The sequence below is a fragment of the Lynx canadensis genome, chromosome A3 (assembly GCF_007474595.2).
Source record: "Lynx canadensis isolate LIC74 chromosome A3, mLynCan4.pri.v2, whole genome shotgun sequence".
Classification (NCBI taxonomy): domain Eukaryota; kingdom Metazoa; phylum Chordata; class Mammalia; order Carnivora; family Felidae; genus Lynx; species Lynx canadensis.
The window spans coordinates 85,994,458-86,016,648 of NC_044305.1; the positions used below are offsets into that span (position 1 = coordinate 85,994,458).

General features: G+C 37.8%; 1 protein-coding gene across 2 annotated transcripts in view; it reads right to left on the reverse strand.

Moving 5' to 3' along the window:
- The window catches only part of GFPT1 (glutamine--fructose-6-phosphate transaminase 1), a 53,430-nt gene that overhangs the window by 13,631 nt on the left and 17,608 nt on the right, over positions 1–22,191 (reverse strand). Inside the window, exons 5-13 of one of the 2 annotated variants that reach the window (XM_030310749.1) lie at positions 19,586–19,644; positions 17,682–17,816; positions 15,714–15,775; positions 15,044–15,123; positions 14,786–14,839; positions 11,435–11,540; positions 9,358–9,521; positions 8,373–8,468; positions 3,405–3,502 (exon numbers count right to left, since the gene is read on the reverse strand). In XM_030310749.1, the coding sequence (XP_030166609.1) occupies positions 3,405–3,502; positions 8,373–8,468; positions 9,358–9,521; positions 11,435–11,540; positions 14,786–14,839; positions 15,044–15,123; positions 15,714–15,775; positions 17,682–17,816; positions 19,586–19,644 (854 nt within the window). The remainder of the gene's footprint in view (positions 1–3,404; positions 3,503–8,372; positions 8,469–9,357; positions 9,522–11,434; positions 11,541–14,785; positions 14,840–15,043; positions 15,124–15,713; positions 15,776–17,681; positions 17,817–19,585; positions 19,645–22,191) is intronic. The other variant, XM_032592656.1, reaches the window with a different exon arrangement.

A 22,191-nucleotide genomic window follows, 5' to 3' on the forward strand; every position in this document is an offset into this window, starting at 1 on the left:
AGCCCTTTAATTTTTTTTTTTTTTTTTTTTTGAGAGAGAGAGAGAGAGCATGAGCAGGGGAGGGGCAGAAGAAGTGGGAGAGAGACAATCTTAAGCAGGCTCCACACTGTCAGTGCAGAGCCCAGACGTGGGGCTCAATCTCATAATCATGACATGAGCCGAAATCAAAAATAGACTATCAAACACCTCACTACCACCTCACCTACTGAACCACCAGGGTGCCTCAGCCCTTTAACTTTCTTTTCCACAAGGGCAGACTAAGGGGTACGAGCTCTGCCTGCTTGGGATTATCTCTCTGCCCCTGCTCGCAAGCACCCACTTGCTCTTTCTCAGAAAGAAAGAAATAAACTTAAAAAAAAAGTAAACTAAATAGTTTTGTTCTATCTTTGGTTTGGCACTTTTTAACAATGTTATAATATCACATACAGAAAGTCTTCAAAGATAAAATCTTATTTTTAACTAACCTTTTCCATTGATGTATTTTACTTACTAATTATACACAAAGTTACTGACCCTAAATGCTAAATGTTTTCCCTCAAATAGAAATCAAACCTCCCCCTCACAATATAATATTTATATTGGAATTATATTCTTCAAAATAAAAAGAGAAAGATACAAATCTGGCAACTTACCAGATATTTTAAAATATATCCCACAAAAGTAATCTCAAGATATATATATCTGTGCTAATACATGTCTTTTTCTTTCAGTGGAAGCAACTCTTTATAAATAGACAGAATGACGTATTTTCATCCTAAGAGACTAATTTACTGTTATAAATTCCACTGACCGCATGTCACTGTAAAAACCCAGTGACAATTAACATTTTGAAAAGCAAACTATACTTAGAATGATTTTAGTTGATTGTTATTGTTCAGGATACACATTACATACATAAAAAAGCAGCTCTGCGTATGTGTCATTCATTTTAGACTCCACCAAAAACCACACAAAACCAAAAAACTAGATAGAACAGAATTAATGACACTATTTTGTATGACAAACCACAAAGGGACTTCTAATGTTTGTTAACTACAGTAGTTTCAGTATCTATCAAAAAACAAAACAAAACAAGCCTTACATTTTTTCAAATTTCATAATTAGAGAATTCTAACATAGCATAAAATTTCTGCCCTAAAATTCACGTCTAGCATTAGATGAAAACATTTAATCAAATTTTTTTACTTCTGAATAAAGGGCTTACTCAATAACAATAGATCTAAGCCACGACTGAACTGCCCAAGCCCTTCATTTACACTCATGTCTTTAACTCATTCTTTTATTTCCATGATCAAACAAATACTTTCTTAGGACTCTCCCCTTGAATACTGCCTAGACTTTCCTTTTTTTAGACCATGTGATTTGGGAGTGGGTGGATAAGAGAACTGAGATGCAAGGGCTAGACAATCATCTAATTTCTATCACTAGTTAAATGACTGGCTCCCACAAATACAGATATAAATACTTACGCCCCAGCAAATAAAAAACTACTACGTCATAAACTTTGCAATCAATCCTAGAAGCAGAAACTGAGTAAGGGTCTTCTATACTAGTTGACATCAACAGCATGATAAGACATCAACAGTATTATAAATGGTCTCTTCATAAGAAAACTACACATGGATCTGATTTACTGGACTAAAAGACCATTATATTCCTATGCTTCTGCATGGACAACCAACACACATCTTGGATGCAGAATTTCAGCTTCCCAAAAATTAACTCAAAATGAATTAAAGATTAAACGTAAGGCCTGAAACCATGAACTTCCAAGAAAAAAACACAGGAAAAAAGTTCCTTGACATGAGTCTTGGTGATGATTTCTTGGATATGACACCTAAACCACAAAAAGCTAGTTAAAAAGTAAACAAGTGGGATTATATCCAACCAAAAAGCTTCTGCATGGCAAAAGAAACCATCAACAAAGTGAAAAGTATACTACAGAATGAGAAAAAAATATTTGCAAACCAGGTATATGAAAGGGACTAATATCTAAAATATATAAAGAACTCATAAAACTCAACTGCAAAAAAATTAAATAACCCAATTAAAAAACGGGCAAAGGACCTGAACAGACATTTTCCCCCTTGTGCATTGTTGGTGGGATTGTAAACTGGTACAGCCACCATGGAAAACACTATGGACGATCCTCAAAGAGGGAAAAATAGAACTACCATATGATCCAGTAATTCTACTTCTGGGAATATATCCAAAGGTAAGGAAAACATTAACTTGAAAGGATATCTGCACCCCCCCTGTTCACAGCAACATTATTTACAAAAGCCAAGACATGGAAACAACCTAAGTGTCCATCAATTATTGAATGGATAAAGAAGTTGTGATACACACACATACACACACACACACAAACACACAAACAGCAATACTATTCAGCTATGAAAAACGAGGAAATCCTACCACTTGTGACAACATGGATGCACCCTGCAGGCATTATGCTAAGTGAAATAAGTATCACAAAGAAAAACAAATACTGTATGATTTACTTATATGTGGAATCTAAAATAAATAAGAAAACGAATAATAAAAATAAATTCATTAAAAAAAAAAAAAAAGGATCAGACCTGTGGTTACCAGAGGTAGGGGTGCAGAGAGGGGGAACTGGAAGAAGATGGTAAAAGGTACAAACTGCCAGTTTTGTACTGGCAAAAAAAAGCACTAATGATGTAATGTACAACATGATGACTACAAGAAACACTGCTGTACAGGATATACAGGAAAGCTGTTAAGAGAGTAAATCCTAAGAGTTCTCAGCACAGAGAAAAATCTCTTTCTATATTCTTTTCTTATGGTATCTCTATGAGAAGATGGATGTTAACTGAACCTTCCGTGGTAATCATTTCAAAATATACCTAAGTCGAACCATCATGCTATACATCTTGAACTTATACAATGATGTATGTCAATTATTTCTGAATAGAACTGGAATGCATTTTCTAAGTAAAATTTTTTAAAAATTTACCTTCCAAAGTAATTAAAGAACAAAGTCTGACAAAAAGAAGACTTTCTTTGTTTGCAGAAATGTGCCTACCAAGTAAGATCCTGTTGAGGCTCAACACATTACCAGCCATCTGTCTGAGTCAAGAAAATAATAATAAGCAAAACCTAACGACTGCTCCTACAGAAGTTTTTCTTACAGAAAACCTTTCCGACCCTTGGCCTTCCATGAAGTCACTGCAGGTGGTCTACCTGGATATCTAAGGACCTTTCTAAAGCGAATCTTCCGTTGATAAATAATTCCAAGCAGCTGTTAACATTTCTGCCCCGAATGCCTCCTGATTTTGGTCTTGACAACGTAATATAACAAAGCATAATTTTACATGGTGTGTTACAGATACCTTTTAATATCCAACATCAAACAGTGAAAATCTTAAGAATCCACTTACTGCTACACCAGCATGATAACTTGTCCCACAAGCAATAAGAATCAAACGCCGACACCTCTGGATCTCCTTAATGTGATCCTTCAAACCGCCCAAATTCACTGAAATAAAAGTTTGTGTATATAATTATTTAGGAAAGAACCATATTGAAATAGGTAATCACTTTTCATGCGTGTCCACAGCCAATCTGGGAACAACACTACCATTTTAAAGAATTTCCACGCCTCTTGGGAAGCACAGTTCTGTATGGTTTTTAAAATGAAATTAAATAGGTCACAACTTAACTGTCTCCCCCAAACTTATAACTAACCTCACCCCTCCGGGATCCCACACACTTCTGGTTTTATCACACTCTACCCTGTTTGGTCATTTTTCCATTCCTCTCTTCAGATTAAAATTTCTCTCAAAGGCAAAAACCACAGGACACAGATGAGATCGCTAGATGGTGATGGCTGGGGTGGGGAAGGAGCTGGCCACAAAGGGGCATGAGAAGGTTTCTAGGGTGATGGAACCATGCTTCATCTTGATGGCTGTAGAGGTTATGGTTACGATCATGTTGTGGAAGTTTGTCAAAACTCAGAATTATACACCAAAAATGGTTAATTTTATTATATCTACTTATATCTCTTTAAGCTACCTGGGAAAACAGTTACATTAGTTTCCCACACAAACAGTGCTCCCACCCAGAACAGTGCACTAAACACAATATAAAACCCTCCCCTTTCAGTCCTTCCCATCTCAGTAAATGCCACCCCCAAGCACCCAATGGCAGTGCCCCTCGACTGCCCCTATCCATCCTCACATCCATCCCCAGCAGGTCCTGTGAGCACACCTTCAAAAGGAGACTCTAATACCATCATGTGGTCTAACATCTCTGCCCCAGACAAGAGCAACGCTTTCCTAACTACTCTCTCTTCTATCCCCACCTCCCAGAGCCTGTTCTCCACACACAGAATAAAACCACCTTGTAGAGTGATTCTTTAAAACCATAAAGTGATCTCAAAACCTTCCAATGAGTCTGTCCTCTTTCTGTCCTATAGCTATTTATGTGTTCTTCTAAGGGCTTCTTGTGTTAGAAATACTTCAACAAAAAGCTACTTTTCTACCTATGAGAAATTTTCATTCAACGTCCATTCCATTATTCAACTAATATTTCCTGAGCACCCCCCAAGTGAATTTGCTACCCAAGATACTGTGGCTACCAGAGTTCAGGGCAGTTCAGGGGATGGCTGAGAAGACAGACCTGCACACCACCGGGCAGCATCCTCTGTGTCTGACATTTTTTTCTGCACACTTTTTTCTACCCTACTTGGACATAATGTAAAACCAAGGCATAGGTTTTGCTTTTTATTTCTCTGAATAACTTTATGTTTTCCTTTTTAAATTTCAGTACTGAGAGGGTGTATTATATTTCTCCATTTAAAAAAAAAATCAGAAAATTGGAAAATAAAATAAAACCACAAAAAGCTTCAGCAGCTTCCCAAGTAACTTGGAATAAAATCTAAACTCCTTATTATGGCTTCAAGTGCCCACATGTCCCGTCTCCTGCTTAACTCTGACCTCATCTCCTAGTACTTTCCCTCCTACCCTGGCCGCTGCAGCCAGACTGGCCTCCTCGTGGCTTCTGCACTAGACAAAGGTTCGTGCACCTCTGCCTGCAAAATTCTTCCACAGACCTCGGCATGTATCGGAAAGGTCTGGGAAGAAAGCAGACAATATCAAGAGGTTGTGTTCAGGTCATCCAACGGCAACAGTGTGAAGATGACTCAGTATAAAAGCAGAAAGACTACCAGGGAGACTTGTATTCCAGATGACCAATGACAGGGAAATAAGATGGTAAGATCAGCTGCCTGACAACTCGTTCCCTAAAAACTAGCAAATTCCCTGCTGGCTGACGGAGGTTTGAGGTAGTTCTGGAAGGAGTCATCCAAGGTCTGAATGGATGATGCTTTCGAGAGAAGCCTAATTCTGATAACGTAGGCCATGCTACTAGAAGCAGTAAGAGTGCCCGGAGGATCGGAGCAGGGATGGAGCATTTCAAGATCACCACTGGACACCGAATCCTAGTCCGGCTCCAAAAGGGACCAGCAATGTGACCTTTGGCAAGACACTCAAACTGACAGAGCCTCAATTTCCTTGCCTTAATAAAAAAAAAAAGTTAACAGCTATCCTGTTTGTATTACAGAACTTTTATGAGGAACATAACATTGAGAAGAGTGCTTTTTAAAATCATGAACTTCTCAGGGGCGCCTGGGTGGCTCAGTCGGTTAAGCGTCCGACTTCAGCCCGGGTCACGATCTCGCGGTCCGTGAGTTCGAGCCCCGCGTCGGGCTCTGGGCTGAAGGCTCAGAGCCTGAAGCCTGCTTCCGATTCTGTGTCTCCCTCTCTCTCTGCCCCTCCCCCGTTCATGCTCTGTCTCTCTCTGTCCCAAAAATAAACATTGAAAAAAAATTAAAATAAATAAATAAATAAATAAATAAACGTTAAAAAATAAATAAATAAAATCATGAACTTCTCAAAGTTTATCTCACTGTCTTCCTTTATGAATTAAATCTTTCCCCCGATCTTCCTTCCATAAATACCATAAGGTGGTCCTTACTGCGACGCTCCCAGTCCTTCCAGTGCAACCACCTTTAACAGCCCCACACTGGCAGACGCAGCTCCCGTTTCTCCCCTCTCCTTCCCCTCGCTTCACCCTGGATGGAACAACACCTGAACTGGTGACTGCTTTTCGGCCTCTCGTCCCTCCAGTGCACACTGCAGACTGGTACCCAGTTCAATCCAGTGAAGCTCTATCACCCTGGTTTCTAAGCCTCCTGCTAGCTCTACAACTTCTACACGAGGCGGTCCCCCTGCACCTCCCACTTTAGAGCATTCCAGGCCCCCCTTGGCAGCTCCTCCCACCTTCTTTCCCAGACTTAATGTTCCTTACTCTGCTTCAAGTGTTAGATGTGGACAACTGGACTACACGTTATTCCGCCAACAGCTTGCTGATGGTTTTCCACTATCTCCCCTTCAGCTAATCCTGTTCTTTCCAACTGCAAGGCTCCCACGTCATCTCCACCTATTTAAACCTTTCAGATCTTTCAAACTCATGCCTGCCTGTTTCATGAGGCCTTCCCTGGCCCCAAAGCCCCTAGCCACAGACTGATTCATTCTCTACTCCTAATTCAACATTAAACTTTGTTTCTAATGCCAGGTATCATATTTACCTTTCTTTAAATACTTATATATTCACTCCGCTTCTAGATTTATAAAAACCTCGAAGAGGAGACCATATTAGAAATAATTTCCCTATAGTCCCTGTTATGTTCAGCATGGTGTCCTGAACACAGATGTTGAGTTTATAATTCAGCTTCAACAAATCTCTCCTGTTGAGAAAGTCTGATGCTGCCCAGAAAAAATAAAAAAATAAAAAAATACAGAGACAGCATTTACTCAGAGAATTCAATCAATTAACAGGACACAGCATAAAGAAGACACTTAAGGGGCGCCTGGGTGGCTCAGTCGGTTAAGCGTCCGACTTCAGCTCAGGTCACGATCTCACGGTCTGTGAGTTCGAGCCCCGCGTCGGGCTCTGGGCTGATGGCTCAGAGCCTGGAGCCTGCTTCCGATTCTGTGTCTCCCTCTCTCTCTGCCCCTCCCCCATTCATGCTCTGTCTCTAAAATAAATAAACGTTAAAAAATAAAAATTAAAAAAAAAAGAAGACACTTAATACCCTCCATATGACACACGGATTTGGTAACAGATCTTTTGCACACTAGCTATTATTTCTCAAAAACTAATTAATGCTAAGAAGCTTAGCCCAGTTGGCTTGTTAAACTGTTTACTAAACTGTCATGATGAATGAGCGGTGTTCCAAAAATGTGATTTCACAATAAATAGTTTATCTTCTGACCACAGAGAGTCCATCTCAAACTCATCTATGCAAGGTGTGCACACTCGTGTGACACAAGGTCCAGACAGAGTGTCCAGAAATACGACCAGAGTGGCACTCTCAGCTCTATCTTAAACAGGCAGGAAGGTACAGGTTTTCTCAAAAGGCATTAAGCAGACACCCGGAAAACCTGTGAGGAAGTTCACACCTTCACTCATCTAGAAACTGGTAAGAGAAAATCTAGGCTGAGCACATACATGTAAGCTTCCCAATGAGAGGAGAACCAGTGCCCAGAACAGTCCTTGGTATATAGCAAGTGCCCATTAAAGGTTTTCTGAAGTGGAAGGAAGTTCAATGTTTTTAATTATACACTAGAGGACTCCCCCCGCCCCAGGAAAATCACCCTAATACTCTTTTAACTGACAACTTTCAAATGTGACTTTCCAGCCATTTGTTTTTACATTTTTTATAACCACCTTATTGAGATGTCACATACCATAACATCTCCCTTTTAAAGTGTACAAATAGTGGGTTTTAGTATATTCCCAGTTGTGCAACCATCACCACTACCTAATTTTAGAACATTTCATCACCTGCCCCAAACCCCATCCCCATTAGCAGTCATTCTCCACCCCCTCCCTTCAGCCTCTGGCAACCATTAGTTATTATCTCCCCTGTTTTATTGTGGTAAAACACACAGAACATAAATTTAACATTTTAACATTTTTTAAGGATTCAGTTTAGAGGCATTAAGCACATTCACACTGTTGTGCAACCATCACCGCCATCCATCTCCAGAACTTTTTCATCTTCCCAAACTGGAACTCTGTACGCATTAAATAATAACTCCCTCTTTGTCCACTCTCCCTGCCCCTGGTAACCACTAATCTACCACCTGTCTCTATGAATCTGACTATTCTAGGTATATCTCCTATCAGTGGAATAATACACTGAAGGACTTTTGAAGGATGATTGGACTCCACTGATGGCTGTAGTCACAGTTTTCTATAAAGCTATAAAGGACAATGAACTTTCAGGCTGCCAATGTCAAGCCCCACAGAAGACCCCGAAATAATAACTCGCATGTAGTTACCAGTATAGTCGTCAAAGTTGACTCTTCCTCTCATCGTGTTTACGACGGACTCTGGCTGCTCAAAAATTTCCTTCTGCATAAATGAACTGAAGTTGCCTAACGTAATATAAATTACATCATTAAAATAACAAATTTGTACACAACTAAAAGTCTGCCTCCTGTAACATCATCTTAGTAAATGAAAAGAGGGCTCATGCATTAGAGTACAATATTCACATATGACATTTTACCCTATGTGAAGAAAAATAAGCAAGTAAGGAGGAAAACTCACTTTATTAACTTCATACCTAAAATATGCAGTGAGAGCAAAACAGGGAGTGGGAAGCTTAAGTTTTAGAGTCAGATCTAGGTTTAAATCATGGTTCTATCCTTTACCACATAAATGGCTCTGGAGAAATTCTTCATAGTAAGAACAGCAACTACTTCACAGCATTGTCATGTGGATTAATATAGGAAAGACCTGACATATAGCAGTTATGCAATAAACGTTAGCATTTATCCCACCTCGACCCCATGACAAAGGAGGAGAATAAAAACCACGATGGCAATAATCATTAACAGTTAACAGGAGCAAACAGTACGTAGGGCTCACTAAGCATGTCAGGCACTGTTCTGAAGGCTTTACATAAACTAATCCTCAAAACAACCTTAACAAGGTAGGTCCTATTTTCCTCCTTCTGTAAAAGAGAAAACTGAAGCACAGAGAGAATAAGAGAGGAATAAAGAACAGAACACAAACTATGCTTATGAAGTATCTTAAAAATATCAAGAACCATTTCAATGACCAATCCGTGTTTTTAACATCAAAAACAACAAACCATGAATTAGTTTGAAGGACAACTACTTTAAGACCAGCAGATAATTTTCCAAAGAAACATCCCTTTCCCTGGTGTTATCCCCTCACTCATCATGTGGAAGGTTTCAGTCAACACCGTGTCTCCTTCCCATTAAGAACACCAAGCTATAACACGACAAAAACTTTCACCCTTCATGATCTGCTGGAGTTCCATCTGGAGGGTTTGCACAGCTCGTCCAGGGTGATCTCCTGCAGTTCGTTTAATTCGATGGATAGAAAGACGGCCGTCCACCACCGCTGCAACATCATCATCTTCAAGAAAGATGACGCGATTGGTATGTTCTATGACAGCACTATAAAATGTTCAAGGAGATAATACAATCAACAATCAAGGATGATTATTACAAATAAAACTATCATCAAGACACAGAAACCATGGTTAAAATACAAACCTATCATCCTGGAGTATCTCTGTTAACTTTCTGGTTACCAAGGCCATTCCCTACAGGGCAGTGGGCAGTTAACTAGGGACAATGAATAAAAGGATCTCTGTGCAACACCCTAAACCAAATTAAATTAGATCAGATCAGAAAGCATGGCTATTTCTTCCTCATTCTATCACCAAATCCTCCAATTTTAACTCCTAAATATTTTTCAAAGCTTCTATGTCCACCACCACAAACCAGTTCAAGCTACCATCAGCTCTTGGCTAGACCACCATAGGAACCTGCTAACTTATCCAACCACATGCCCTCTAATCTCCCTCCATCTGTTTTCCATTTCTGCCAAAATGAATGTCAAAAGGCAACTCCAACCAAGATTTCTCCCTCACCCAACAAAACACTTGATGGCTTCCCTTTGGCTCTTCAGAAAACCACAAAGCACAAAGCATGACCCCACTTTCTTCTCCAGCCTCCACTCCCACCAAACTTCCTCTCTCTATGCCAGCCACACTGCTACCCATCCTGAGTTCTCACATACTGATCAATTCACAGAAAGTGAATGTTCTTTCCTCTACCTCTTCACCTAATCAACTACTAATATGTTTTTATCTCTCAAGTGTCATTCCCTTAGAGAAATTTACCCATAGGAGTGTAAGTCACCCTGGTATAGGCATTCTGTAGCTCTTGTCACAGGTGGAATTCTACACTTGTGTGACTGATTAAAATTTGTCTCCTCCAATAAGAAAGAGCTCCTTAAGGACAAGTTGTGTGTGTGTGTGTGTGTGTGTGTGTGTGTGTGTGTGTTTAAGGATTATTTTATTTTATTTATTTATTTTTATTTTCTTTTATTTTTTGAATATCTCCACCCCCAACATAGGACTCAAACTCACAAACCCGAGATCTGGAGTCGAATGCTCCACCGAATGAGCCAGCCAGGCACCCATGGGACAAGTATATTTTTATTTTTACTCACCATTATCTCCTAAGCCTACCACATGGCTTTGCTCAGTGTTCAATATGAGTGTCTGAGCGAACGACAAAAGGATAAGCTTCTGCAATTTCTAGTTTAAGCCATAACTGTCAAGTCTGACCAACCTACTTAATGACAACAATGAAGCATCCCAGCACTAACTAACCACCTGCAAAAATTAGGCAACAGTGAAGCCTGCTCCCCCACTGAGACAATGCATTCCCGGCATGATCTAACCTGCGACCTATCTCATCGTTAGATCCCCTTAGGGCACAACAAATGACTCCAAATACTTGTTGGCAATGTGAACAATTCTGCTTTATCCTCATCACTATTAGTATTCCGTTTGTAAATGCATCTAAGCATCCCACAGTATTTTTCACTCAAAATGTCTTAGTCTAGTACTATTTCTTTTATAAAAGTGATTACAATCCGTATTACTTCTGAATTAAAAAGGTGAGTGTCCTTATTGGACTAAAACTACAGCGGTTTAGCAACTATACTGTAACTGGTGGGACACTAACCCATTCTATTCTAAATTCCAACCTAAAATCTCTCCTCCCTGTAAGACCTGGCTAAGGCTCCAAAAAGAAGACGAAAAATATACAAGATATCAGTTAATATGCTAGAACAAGTCTCAAGTACTGTTATCTTTTCTTGGAAAACTGACCTACATGCTTTGAATTGAGAGAAAAAATTTTCTTAGGACGCCCATTTCTAAAAAGGGCACCTATATTTCCCTAATTGACAAAATTCTCTTACACAGCATAATGAGATATATACAAAATGACTTCTGGTTTCTATAACATGAAAAGTTTTGCTAAGATTCTCTGAATCAAGGAAGGAAGTTCACCTTGCATCAGATGCAAAGTAATATTCCACTGCTTTTTCTTCAACAGGGAAAAGGCAAGTTGTGCTGTCCACACGAGAGAGATTACAGCTTCCTTTCTTGTCCTTCCCTAGAGCACAGAGGTAACACAATCAGCAAACATGTAGATCATGGCCAATATAGAAATACACATAATTTTCTTCAAAATCAACAAAAAAACATAGCAACACAAAATAATTTCAGCAATTTAAAAATGCTAGGTAGGTCACCTTATTTCCATGCAATAAGCCAACAAGAACAGACAAAAAGTGTAGAGTGAAATAGCAACTATCAAAGAGAGCGTGGCAGATAAGTGTTACATTACAAATGTTTTAACTATTTCTTTTCCAGGTAAAAGGCAAATAATTCACTAATATCACTAACTCTTTTTTTTAAATCAAAAGTATATATAGGCCTAATCTTAATTTAACCTTATACATAACTTGACAGAATACATATAAGTTTGTGTACCTAAACTTATCATAAAAATTACATTAAAAATGTCAAAATTATGTAATGAAAAATAAAGTGAAGACTAGTGGCATACTAATTTTTTACTATCTGATAACAAAACTTCTCTAGGTTTTAAAAGTCAGCATAACAAATCAGGTTGCAGTCTACACTAATTCTGATTTTAAAACAAAGATACTTAAAACTCTCTAACCATGGTATACCATATATAGCACCTACTGCTAAGGACTGGAAATATTATAAAACCAGAATCTCTTCTTTCTTAAAATTGGATTTTCTTACATTTCTTGTAAGTCAGGATAAAATACGATCCTTCTGCAATAATAATATACTTTTTTTTAAGAGATACAAGTTTATTGAATACACTAAAAAGGACCAGTGGGCAGGACAGCAAAGGAGAGACTAGCTGCCTGCGATAATATCCTTTTAAATCTAGAACTTTAGAATTATGGCATCTCTACTTAACATGTCAAGTCGTGAATGAATTTTTTTTCCTTTTTGCCCATTCGCAACTAAAGTCAAAACTGGAAAGCAAAGTGAAGTCTGACACATTAGAAAGACATTTTTTAAAAATCACATAAATTAAAATCTATATTAATGTCAGAGAGACAAAAAAGCACCTTTACCTGAGATCAGGACATACCAGACCTTATAACCTACGGACACAACGGCCAGAGGACACTATAAATATACCTGCAAAAATTCATATTGTGTCTGTCGTCTAAAATGCATGTCTATAAAAGACTTGCTTATAATTATTCTTAGAAGTGCACATCCAGGAGCGCCTGGGTGTTCAGTCAGTTAAGCATCCAACTCTTGGTTTCGGCTCAGGTCGTGATCTTGTGGTTTCGTGGGTTCAAGCCCCACATCAGGCTCTGCACTGGCAGCATGGAGCCTGCTTGAGATTCTTTCTCTCCCTCTCTCTCTGCCTCTCCCCAACTCGTGTTCTCTCTCAAAAAATAAACTTAAAAAAAATTTTGTAAAAATGTACACCCAAAGTTCTCCACAATCCATGCTTATTTGGTGTGTTTCAGACATGAAAATAAAACAGCCCTTTCCATCCAAATTCAACAGCAAAAAGATATTACACTTTAAAAAATACGTGTAAGGTGACATCCTAGAAAAAGTAATGCTACAAAAGGGTAAAGCAGATTGGTGTTTGCCAAGGGCTGGGAATGGGAACAAGGAAGGGCTGGCTACTGAGCTACAGCTGGAGGGAACTTTCAGAGGACAGGATTGCTCTATCCTTTGATTGTGGTGGTTATACAGCCATTGGCACTTGACAAAACTCATGAAACTGCACATCAAAAAGAATGAATTTTACTGGTGTAAAAAAAGTGAATCAAAAAACACACAGAAGGATAGCCCAGCACCTACATTTTCAAAATAAATACAACCAGTTTTGGTTATAAAATGCCCTAAAGGTATCAAGTTTCACTATACTCCTTCTCCAAATGTCATTCTTTGTGTGACAAGGCATATTTAATTATATTATTTAGAAGGATTTAAGATAGCATTGCCTATTTAAATGAAAAAAACATTTACCACTTGATACCTATACAACTGTTACAATCTATAAAATGTTTTGCCGTACAATTATCTCATCTGATTTGAGTGGCACACAATTATGACCATCCCCTTTATTTTGTCCGTTATTACACCTGGAGAAAATAGCAAAAGCCTACAAGCCATCCCGTGTTCTCCCCTTTACACAGCCTCTTCAATAAGAGGCTAAACTCTTTAAATGAAACGTTGCTGAGCCACACGTTATCTACATACTAGCAACCAGAGAAATAAAGGTCACTAAAATACAATGCCTGATCTTAAATAAAATGTCTCATGAGAAGTTTCTCGTCTAACTTCTTAAGACCTTAGCCAATGTTTTTCCGTTATTTCTAAAAGCAGTCTAAGAAAATGTGCAAGATAATAACACAAAAGTAATGTATACAGGAGCAGGATTATTAACAGAAATCTGCAACTCTGGATCCAAAATTCTATACCCTCATTGGTAAACTAGTTTTTCTTCTGAAAAGGGAAGGAGAGGGAGGAGAATGTAAGAAGAAATCCTACCATTTCAAGGTCGAAGGCTATTTAAGGAAGTAATTTTCTGCTTTAGATAAAAAAGCTAAAGCAGCCACTATCTAAAGATGAAGAGGTTTAGAGTCCTTTGCTATTTTTTTTCAAGAAACCAAGAATTATACATTAATAATATGGGTTTCAATTTTCCGAATTTACCACTCCCTATCTTTTACATGGAAAGCTTTTAATAAGTAAATGAAAAGAGCATGCCATTTTGGGGGTCTAATTATATCAATAAAATGATCCATAGTTTGTATGGCTGAAAGTCCTATAAAAAAATAATAAACTTCAAACATAAACAATAAAAAAGACTCCAATTTCAAAGCAATCAAGATGTTGAATATAAATCTAAAAGTAAAGTGTCATGCATAAAATAAAGACCATTTAAACATAATTTTATGAGAAGTTAGGATACAGTATTCAAATAACTACCACTGAATTCAATCTACAATAGCCTAACACACAATGCTCTTTTCTCAATGTAAGCAACTTACTTATAATAATGTATCTTACATGATTTCAACTTAAAACAAAAAAATAAATTTTATAATTTCAATCTCAGAAACTTTAAAGAAACAAATTATTAAAAGCAGTTTTCTAAATGCCAAAAGCAGACAGACAAAATATACTCTGCAAATTAGAAAAATGTCAAAATATGTTTCCCCATTAAAAAAAGCACATTTTTAGAGGCCCAGCACATTCATTCACTCCAAGAACAAAGAATTAGTAAAGAATGAACAAAAGAGGGTAAGATTCCTCCCCATCCATGCAGAGTGCATTTCCCACCTCTTTCTCCCTGTGATCCCCACCGTGTGAATTTTGATCCAATCTGAGTCCTAGCTAAGGATATACAACAGAAAAAAATTCTACTCGTCAGAGAAATTACAACAACAAATCCTTTTCATGTCTAGACAGAACTACATATACATATGTGTGGATCTAACCAAAGAGGCATTCATTTCAATTTAATGGAAACAATTCTTTATATCTACTGCACTCAATTTATACAGTTTCCTCATGGCATTATGTAAGATTAATTTTTACCTGTTCTGTAGAGAATCGGAATGTGATCAGTAGAGAGTTTATGTTCACTTCGTACACCAATCAAGAGAGGGCTACCTCGTCTGTTGGTGCAAAATTAAGACAGAATTAAGCCATTTTCATAAATAATGCAGTGATACAAATTTTAATGAGCCAACATTCTTCAAATAATGTTTAAACTATGCCTCCAGGCTCAACTTCAGGTATAACAAAAGCACAGCATAAACAGAATTTGCAAATATTAGGGCTTCTCACTGTTCTAAAAAGAACATCATGATCAGGCCTAAATATCCTGACAAAAGTAGTGATAGTACAATTCTCTAGGAATCTGTTTAGGATGTATGCTTCCAAAAAATAGGGAAAGTTAAAGTTGGGGGCCTGAAATTAGAGAATATTCAATATCCAAATTCACAAAGTAACCACAGTGTCCCACTAGAGACAAAAGGCCAGTTAAAAATGCCAAAATATATTTGCTTTGTGAAGGGGTTCTGTGAAATGGAAGAGTGGTGAAAAATGGATAGTGGTGAAAAATAAACATCGACATATGGCATGCAGATCTAGGAAAGGGCAAGTCTTTACAGTAAAGGTTAACCATCATGTACAGAGAATACACTTATAATTCAAATGTTTCAAAATGCATACAATCATTAGTCATTATTAAATCTGCATGTACCTTGTGCCAACTGCTTGGCCAGGAAAATGAACACTTTTAAATACCAGTGCAAAAGCACCCTCCTATAAAGAAAAAAAATACATTAGCGATATTTATTACAATCAATTACCAAAATGTGAAATGCCTAAAACATACTGGCTTCAGCACAGAAATTTTTTGTTCACATGCTGCTCTTTTTAAAGTTAAAAACAAGTCTAAATTTTAGGTAGACACTCATTCCTGAGCCTTGATGTATCCAAGACACTTTTTCACCAAGCCCACTCTTGAAATACACTCAGTAGATAGTAGCTCCAAAACAGACTATTACTTAAAACACTATTTTAACACACTGCCAACACTTTTCAATAGATACATCCTATCTCAGATGTTAGAGTGTAAAGAGGAGAGAATTAGAAAAGACCCCTAGCTCAATATCCAAAAACATTCTCTGGTCCAGTGATTTTATACCACTGTTAACCTCCATGCTTGTTGACCTTGTTACTAGAGATAAAAATATACACAACCACAATCATTAACATGCACACCATACCACTCCCTCAATCCAATCTCCTCAGGGACAGGACCTAAGGAATTCAGGAGTGAATAAAGGAACAGGAGGTAGGAGAGATAAGGGACCACCACAGAACACAAACTGGGTTATACAATGAATAGAAACAAGAAAAGGCTGGAAAGGCACAGTACTCTGTCTTGAGTAAAGAGAAGGAACAAGCCTCTATTTTCTCCATCTTCCTGACTCCTCCTTTTGTTGCAGACATCATAAGATTTGGGTAGAAGGAGGAAGTGAGGGCTGGACCTTCAGAGAAAAGTGAAGGGCTTTTAAATGAGAAAGCTAGAGTTATGAGTGGGGAGGACAGTAATCCCTATGCCTTTGGATTTTTGTGGGTCTCTGATATCCTTAATCTTTAACTAGGACAACTGAGACGGGATCAAAAAGAATGCCATTTTTTTTTTTTTCTTAAGCTGGGAAATACTTTTCTATAGTGTTACAAGGCCAAGGAAAAATCCCCATAAGGAAAAACACAGAATTGACTATACTGGCTCAGAGACATGCAGACATTATACCAGAACAGAGTGTGCATTTCACTGAAGCTACCCTTGTGCTAAGTTACTGACTGAGAAGAACATTTGAGTGAGTAGGAAGAAAGTGATGAACCCCTGAATGCATCTATTGTGTACACATTTGTGTGTGGTATCTATGGGTTCATGTGTTTTTAGGAAACCTCTTTGATTTTGGATTATTTTTAATTCTCATGACACAAACTACTGAAAAAGTAGAGTTTTAAGTGTGTGGGAAGGGAGTGGTCAGTCAGAGTCTCTCGAAATTATTCAAGTTGAAGAGCACCTTCGGTGGCTCAGTCAGTTAAGTGTCTGACTTTTGATCTCGGCTCAGGACATGATCTCATGGTTCGTTGAGATCAAGCCCCATGTTGGGCTCTGCGATGACAGTGGAACCTGCTTGGGATTCTCTGTCTCCATTCTCTCTGTGCCTCTCTCTCTCTCAAAATAAATAAACTTTAAAAAAAAAACAAAAAACATTCTCAAGTTGAATAGTAATATATATATGGGAAATAAAAGCCAAAAATACTTAAGAAATTAGCACAGTTCCTGCTTATCTTAAGAGTTTGTGATAATGTTGGCGATAATCTTAAAAAGCATGGTTTAGGGGCGTCCAACTCTTGATTTTGGCTCAGGTCATGACCTCACCGTTTGTTGAGATAGAGCCCCGCATTGGGCTTTGTGCTCATAGCACAGAGCCTGCTTGGGATTCTCTTCCCTCTCTCTCTGTCCCTCTCCTGAGCTTACTCTCTCTCTCCTCACTCTCTCAAAATAAATAAACAAATACATTTTTTAAAAAACTTAAAACTTATAGTTTAGGAGCACCTCACTGGATCAGTCTGTAGAGCATACGACTCTTGATCTAGGGATTATAGTTAAAGCCATCTTAAAGAAAAAAGTGTGGTTTAATACCAATTGTTGGATAACTCTCTCCACCAACGTAGTAAAACTGATATCTTGACTTTCCCGGTTGTCATACATGTACTTAACAAGCTTGGCAATTGTCTCTGTGTCTGTTTCAGATTCAAAATCATAGCCTTTGCTTTCCTGTAATTAGAAAGGAAAAAAATTGACACATTTAAGAAAATGTTCATGATATCCAAATCTTTTCTACAGAATTTTTTTCCTCAAAAATTTCACTAACCAACTTCTAATATTTTTTGACCACCATTTCCCATTATCCATTGTTCAAAATGAAGGTCACCATCTAAGTATAGCAAACCCAAAATAGTGAAGTATTTTGTGCAACTGAGTATGTGCTTTTAATTATATACACTTATATATGCCACATATAAATTAAGAAAATTATAGGGGCACCCAGGTGGCCAGTTAAGCTTCCGACTCTTGATTTCGACTCAGGTCGTGATCTCACGGTTCATGAGACTGAGCCCCACATCAGGCTCCACACTGTTAGATTCTCTTTCGATTTTCTCTCTCCCCCTGCTCCTGCTCTCTCAAAATAACTTTTGCAATTTTTTTTTTAATTTTTTTTTTAACGTTTATTTATTTTTGAGACAGAGAGAGAGCATGAACAGGGGAGGGACAGAGAGAGAGGGAGACACAGAATCGGAAGCAGGCTCCAGGCTCTGAGCCATCAGCCCAGAGCCTGACACGGGGCTCCAACTCACGGACTGCGAGATCATGACCTGAGGGGAAGTCGGACGCTTAACCGACTGAGCCACCCAGGCGCCCCGAGATTTTAAATAATTAAATAATTTTAAATAATAACTTTAATTTTATATAATTAAATTTTAAATAATTAAAATATTTTGGAATATACAACACCCACAAAACAATAATTCCATAATGAATATAATGATTCTTTCTTGGGTAATGATACCACACTATCCAATACAATAGCCATTAGCTATATGTGGCTATTTAAACTAATTAAAATGAGGGGTGCATGGTGGCTCAGTCAACTGAGCTTCTGACTTTGGCTCAGGTCATGACCTCACAGTTCATGAGTTCCAGCCCCATGTAGGGCTCTGAGCTGACAGCTCAGAACTGTCCTCGGATACTCTGTCTCCCTCTCTACCCCTCCCTCCCTCGCTCTCTCTCTCTCTCTCTCTCAAAAATAAACATTAAAAAAAATTTTTTTAACTGATTAAAATGAAGTAACATTTTAAATTTGGATCTTCAGTCATACCAGCTCAATAACCACAAGTGGACAGTGGCTACTACATTGGATAGCTCAGATACAGGCTTCTAACACTGCAGAAAAGTTCAACTGGACAGCCCCAAGAGGCACTCATGAAGGTCATCATCATGAACAATATTATACAGTACATGGCTATTTAGGGCATAGAACCTTCATTTAATCTGTCCTAATTCTTCTTATATACCCTGAAGCTTTTAAAAATGCCAAACAATGGGGCACTTGGGTAGCTCAGTCGGTTAAGCATCTGACTTCGGTTCAGGTCATGATCTTACAGTTTGTGAGTTTGAGCCCTGTGTCGGGCTCTGTGCTGACAGCTCAAAACCTGGAGCCTGCTTCGCATTCTGTGTGTCTCTCTCTCTGCCCCTTCCCCTGTCTCTCATGCTCTGTCTGTCTCTCTCTCTCTCTAAAATAAACACTGAAAAAAAATTAAAAAATAAAATAATTATTTTTAAAGTAATTATTTGTAAAGTAATTATTTGTCATTCACATAAGAAACAAAAATATTCCACTATCACAAAGAAAAGTCCAGTAAGCCACCAAACCCTTGTAGCCATCTTGGGAATTACTTGATCATACCGAGATGGTGCTGCTGCAGCCCCAACAAACAAACTCACTGCTCTCAAAGCCTGGTGTCTTTTCAAGTTACTTTACTTACCAAAAACTTTTTCAAGTCTTTGTAGTTGGTGATAATTCCATTGTGAATAACAATAAATTCTAAAAGAGATAAAAAGTATTGATGATAAAAAATTACAGGTCTAGTAAACACTATCAACAGCCACAACTATCAAGCCACATGCTAGAATTCCAGGTGTAATCAAGTATCTTCTACTTTTCATTATCAGATTATCCTTGAGTAGATCAGCAGCATTATTTACGTGGTTTAGTGGAAGCACACGGTGCTAGAGAAGTGGATAGAGAGTATCCAGTATAGAATATAATAAACTGGGGTCTAGAGACATCAATTTCATTTGTGGCTAAACTACTAATCTAATCCCACCCTAAGAAAGGGGTAAATTTACTGGGGTTTCTTCATTTGCAAAACAAAAAGGTGACCAATACAACTATTATTTTCGCTTCTTTGTTCATTCATTCTTCTGCATAAAAAATTCCTAAATTTAAAGAGAAAGACTTTCAAACTAAAACAATTACCTGATTTACATTAAATGAGCTTAAGAACTGAAGTTAAAGAATAAGAAAAACCAGCTATCCTGAGCACGGGGCCTGCTTGGGATTCATTCTTCCCCATTCTCCCCCAATCTGCCCCTCTCCCTGGCACATGCTCCTCTCTCTCTCTCTCTCTCTCTCTCTCTCTCTCAAAATAAAAATAAATTTTTAATTAAAAAAGAAAAAAGAAAGATCAGCTATCCAGATCTATAGTATTTTTCACTATTTCACTCAGACTATTGTCTGAGATCCAGACAATTCTTAAAATGTCAGATAAATTAATGTTAAAACAGCATTCCAAGATCAAATACATATGTGGCAGGATAATTTTCATCTTTTTGATTAGAGGAGCTGGCAATATTTATAGCCCTCAACAGTGTATGTAAAGACCACTAATATGGATTTTTATTTAAAATTCTTAAGAATTATTCTTTAAAATTAGAATACTGGGGCATCTGGCTGGCTCATTGCTAGAGCATGCGACTCTTGACCTCAGGGTCATGAGTTCAAGCTCCAAATTGGGCATGGAGGCTACTTAAAACAAAAAACAATTGTAAAATTAGAATACTAAATTATCAAAATGTTTTTAAATATACTTAAAGATCTGACATTTGGGGCTGATATTAAATGAGCTTGAATTAAATTAATTACAAATCAAATAATACACATTTTTCACTAGATTTTTAAGTGAAAAAAGATACCACCAAATGATACTACAAAAATAAATCTAAGAAAAACATTTTATTGCTGGAACACAGAATCATAAACAGCTGACTGCTAGATACAAAGCCCTAAAGCTCAAGCCCCACCTTGGGCTCTGTGCTGACAGCTCGGAGCCTGGAGCCTAGAGCCTGCTTCGGATTCTGTGTCTCCCTCTCTCTCTGCCCCTCCCCTGCTCATGCTCTCTCCCTCTCTCTCTCTCAGAAATAAAATAAACATTAAAAAAAAATTTTTTTTAAAGACTAAAAAATGTGTTAAATGGTTATCTACAGATAAGGAATAAGGATGAGGAAACAGGATACAAATTAGACTTCTTTTAATATGACTTGTTTTGGGGTGCCTGGGTGGCTCAGTCGGTTGAGCGTCCGACTTCGGCTCAGGTCATGATCTCGCGGTCCATGAGTTCAAGCCCCGCATCAGGCTCTGTGCTGACTGCTCAGAGCCTGGAGCCTGTTTTAGATTCTGTGTCTCCCTGTCTCTCTGACCCTCCCCCATTCATGCTCTGTCTCTGTCTCAAAAATAAATAAACGTTAAAAAAAAAAAAATTAAAAAAAAAATGACTTGTTTTATTGATATGACTTCAGAATTATGCACATAGTTCGAAATAAAATTAATTTTTAAAGATGGTCAATCCCTAAAAATTAAAATAAAACATATCAACATAATGTATCCGATTATACCACGACCACAGAGAATTATTCCAAGTGATTCGAAAACACAGTAATTTGATTATATATTTCTAAAGAGATACACTCTAAGGACAAAAATACTAACAAAAAATTAACAAAGAACAGTAAACATACTTATGGTGTTGGTATTAGGATTTCATTGTATGTAGATGACATAATAAATCAAATAAGTTATGTTGCAGGTGTTAAGAATGGAGTTTTTAGGTGTGATCGGAAGGAAATCTATCAGAGCAAGGAGGTCAAGTAACAACCTTCCAGCGCTGGATGTGAATGGGAAGTGTTAGTGTAATATTATGCCATGTTTTATCTTTAAACTTCTACATGCACGCACCCACCCACAGAGCTATGTCCACCTAAAAGGCCTGGGTGCATGAGCACTTCTAATAAGCACCTGGTTTCTAGTCTTTATATACCATTTCCACTAAAAGGAACTAAGGGTCCTTAGAGAAATGGCTGATTCCAAGTCTGGGGCAAAATTGGATGAACCTGAAACATCTCAACCTACCAGAAAATAACAAAGACTGTTAAGCCTACTGGTGTCATGTCTAAAGGACTCAGGAACCAACCTAAATTAGCTCCAAAGGCCAAAGATGGGAAAATTTGTACATCAATATACATTATTACTTCCGTGTTTTTAAAAAATGCAATATTTTAAATCTGAGTTTATAATAATAAAAAGAAACTCGTT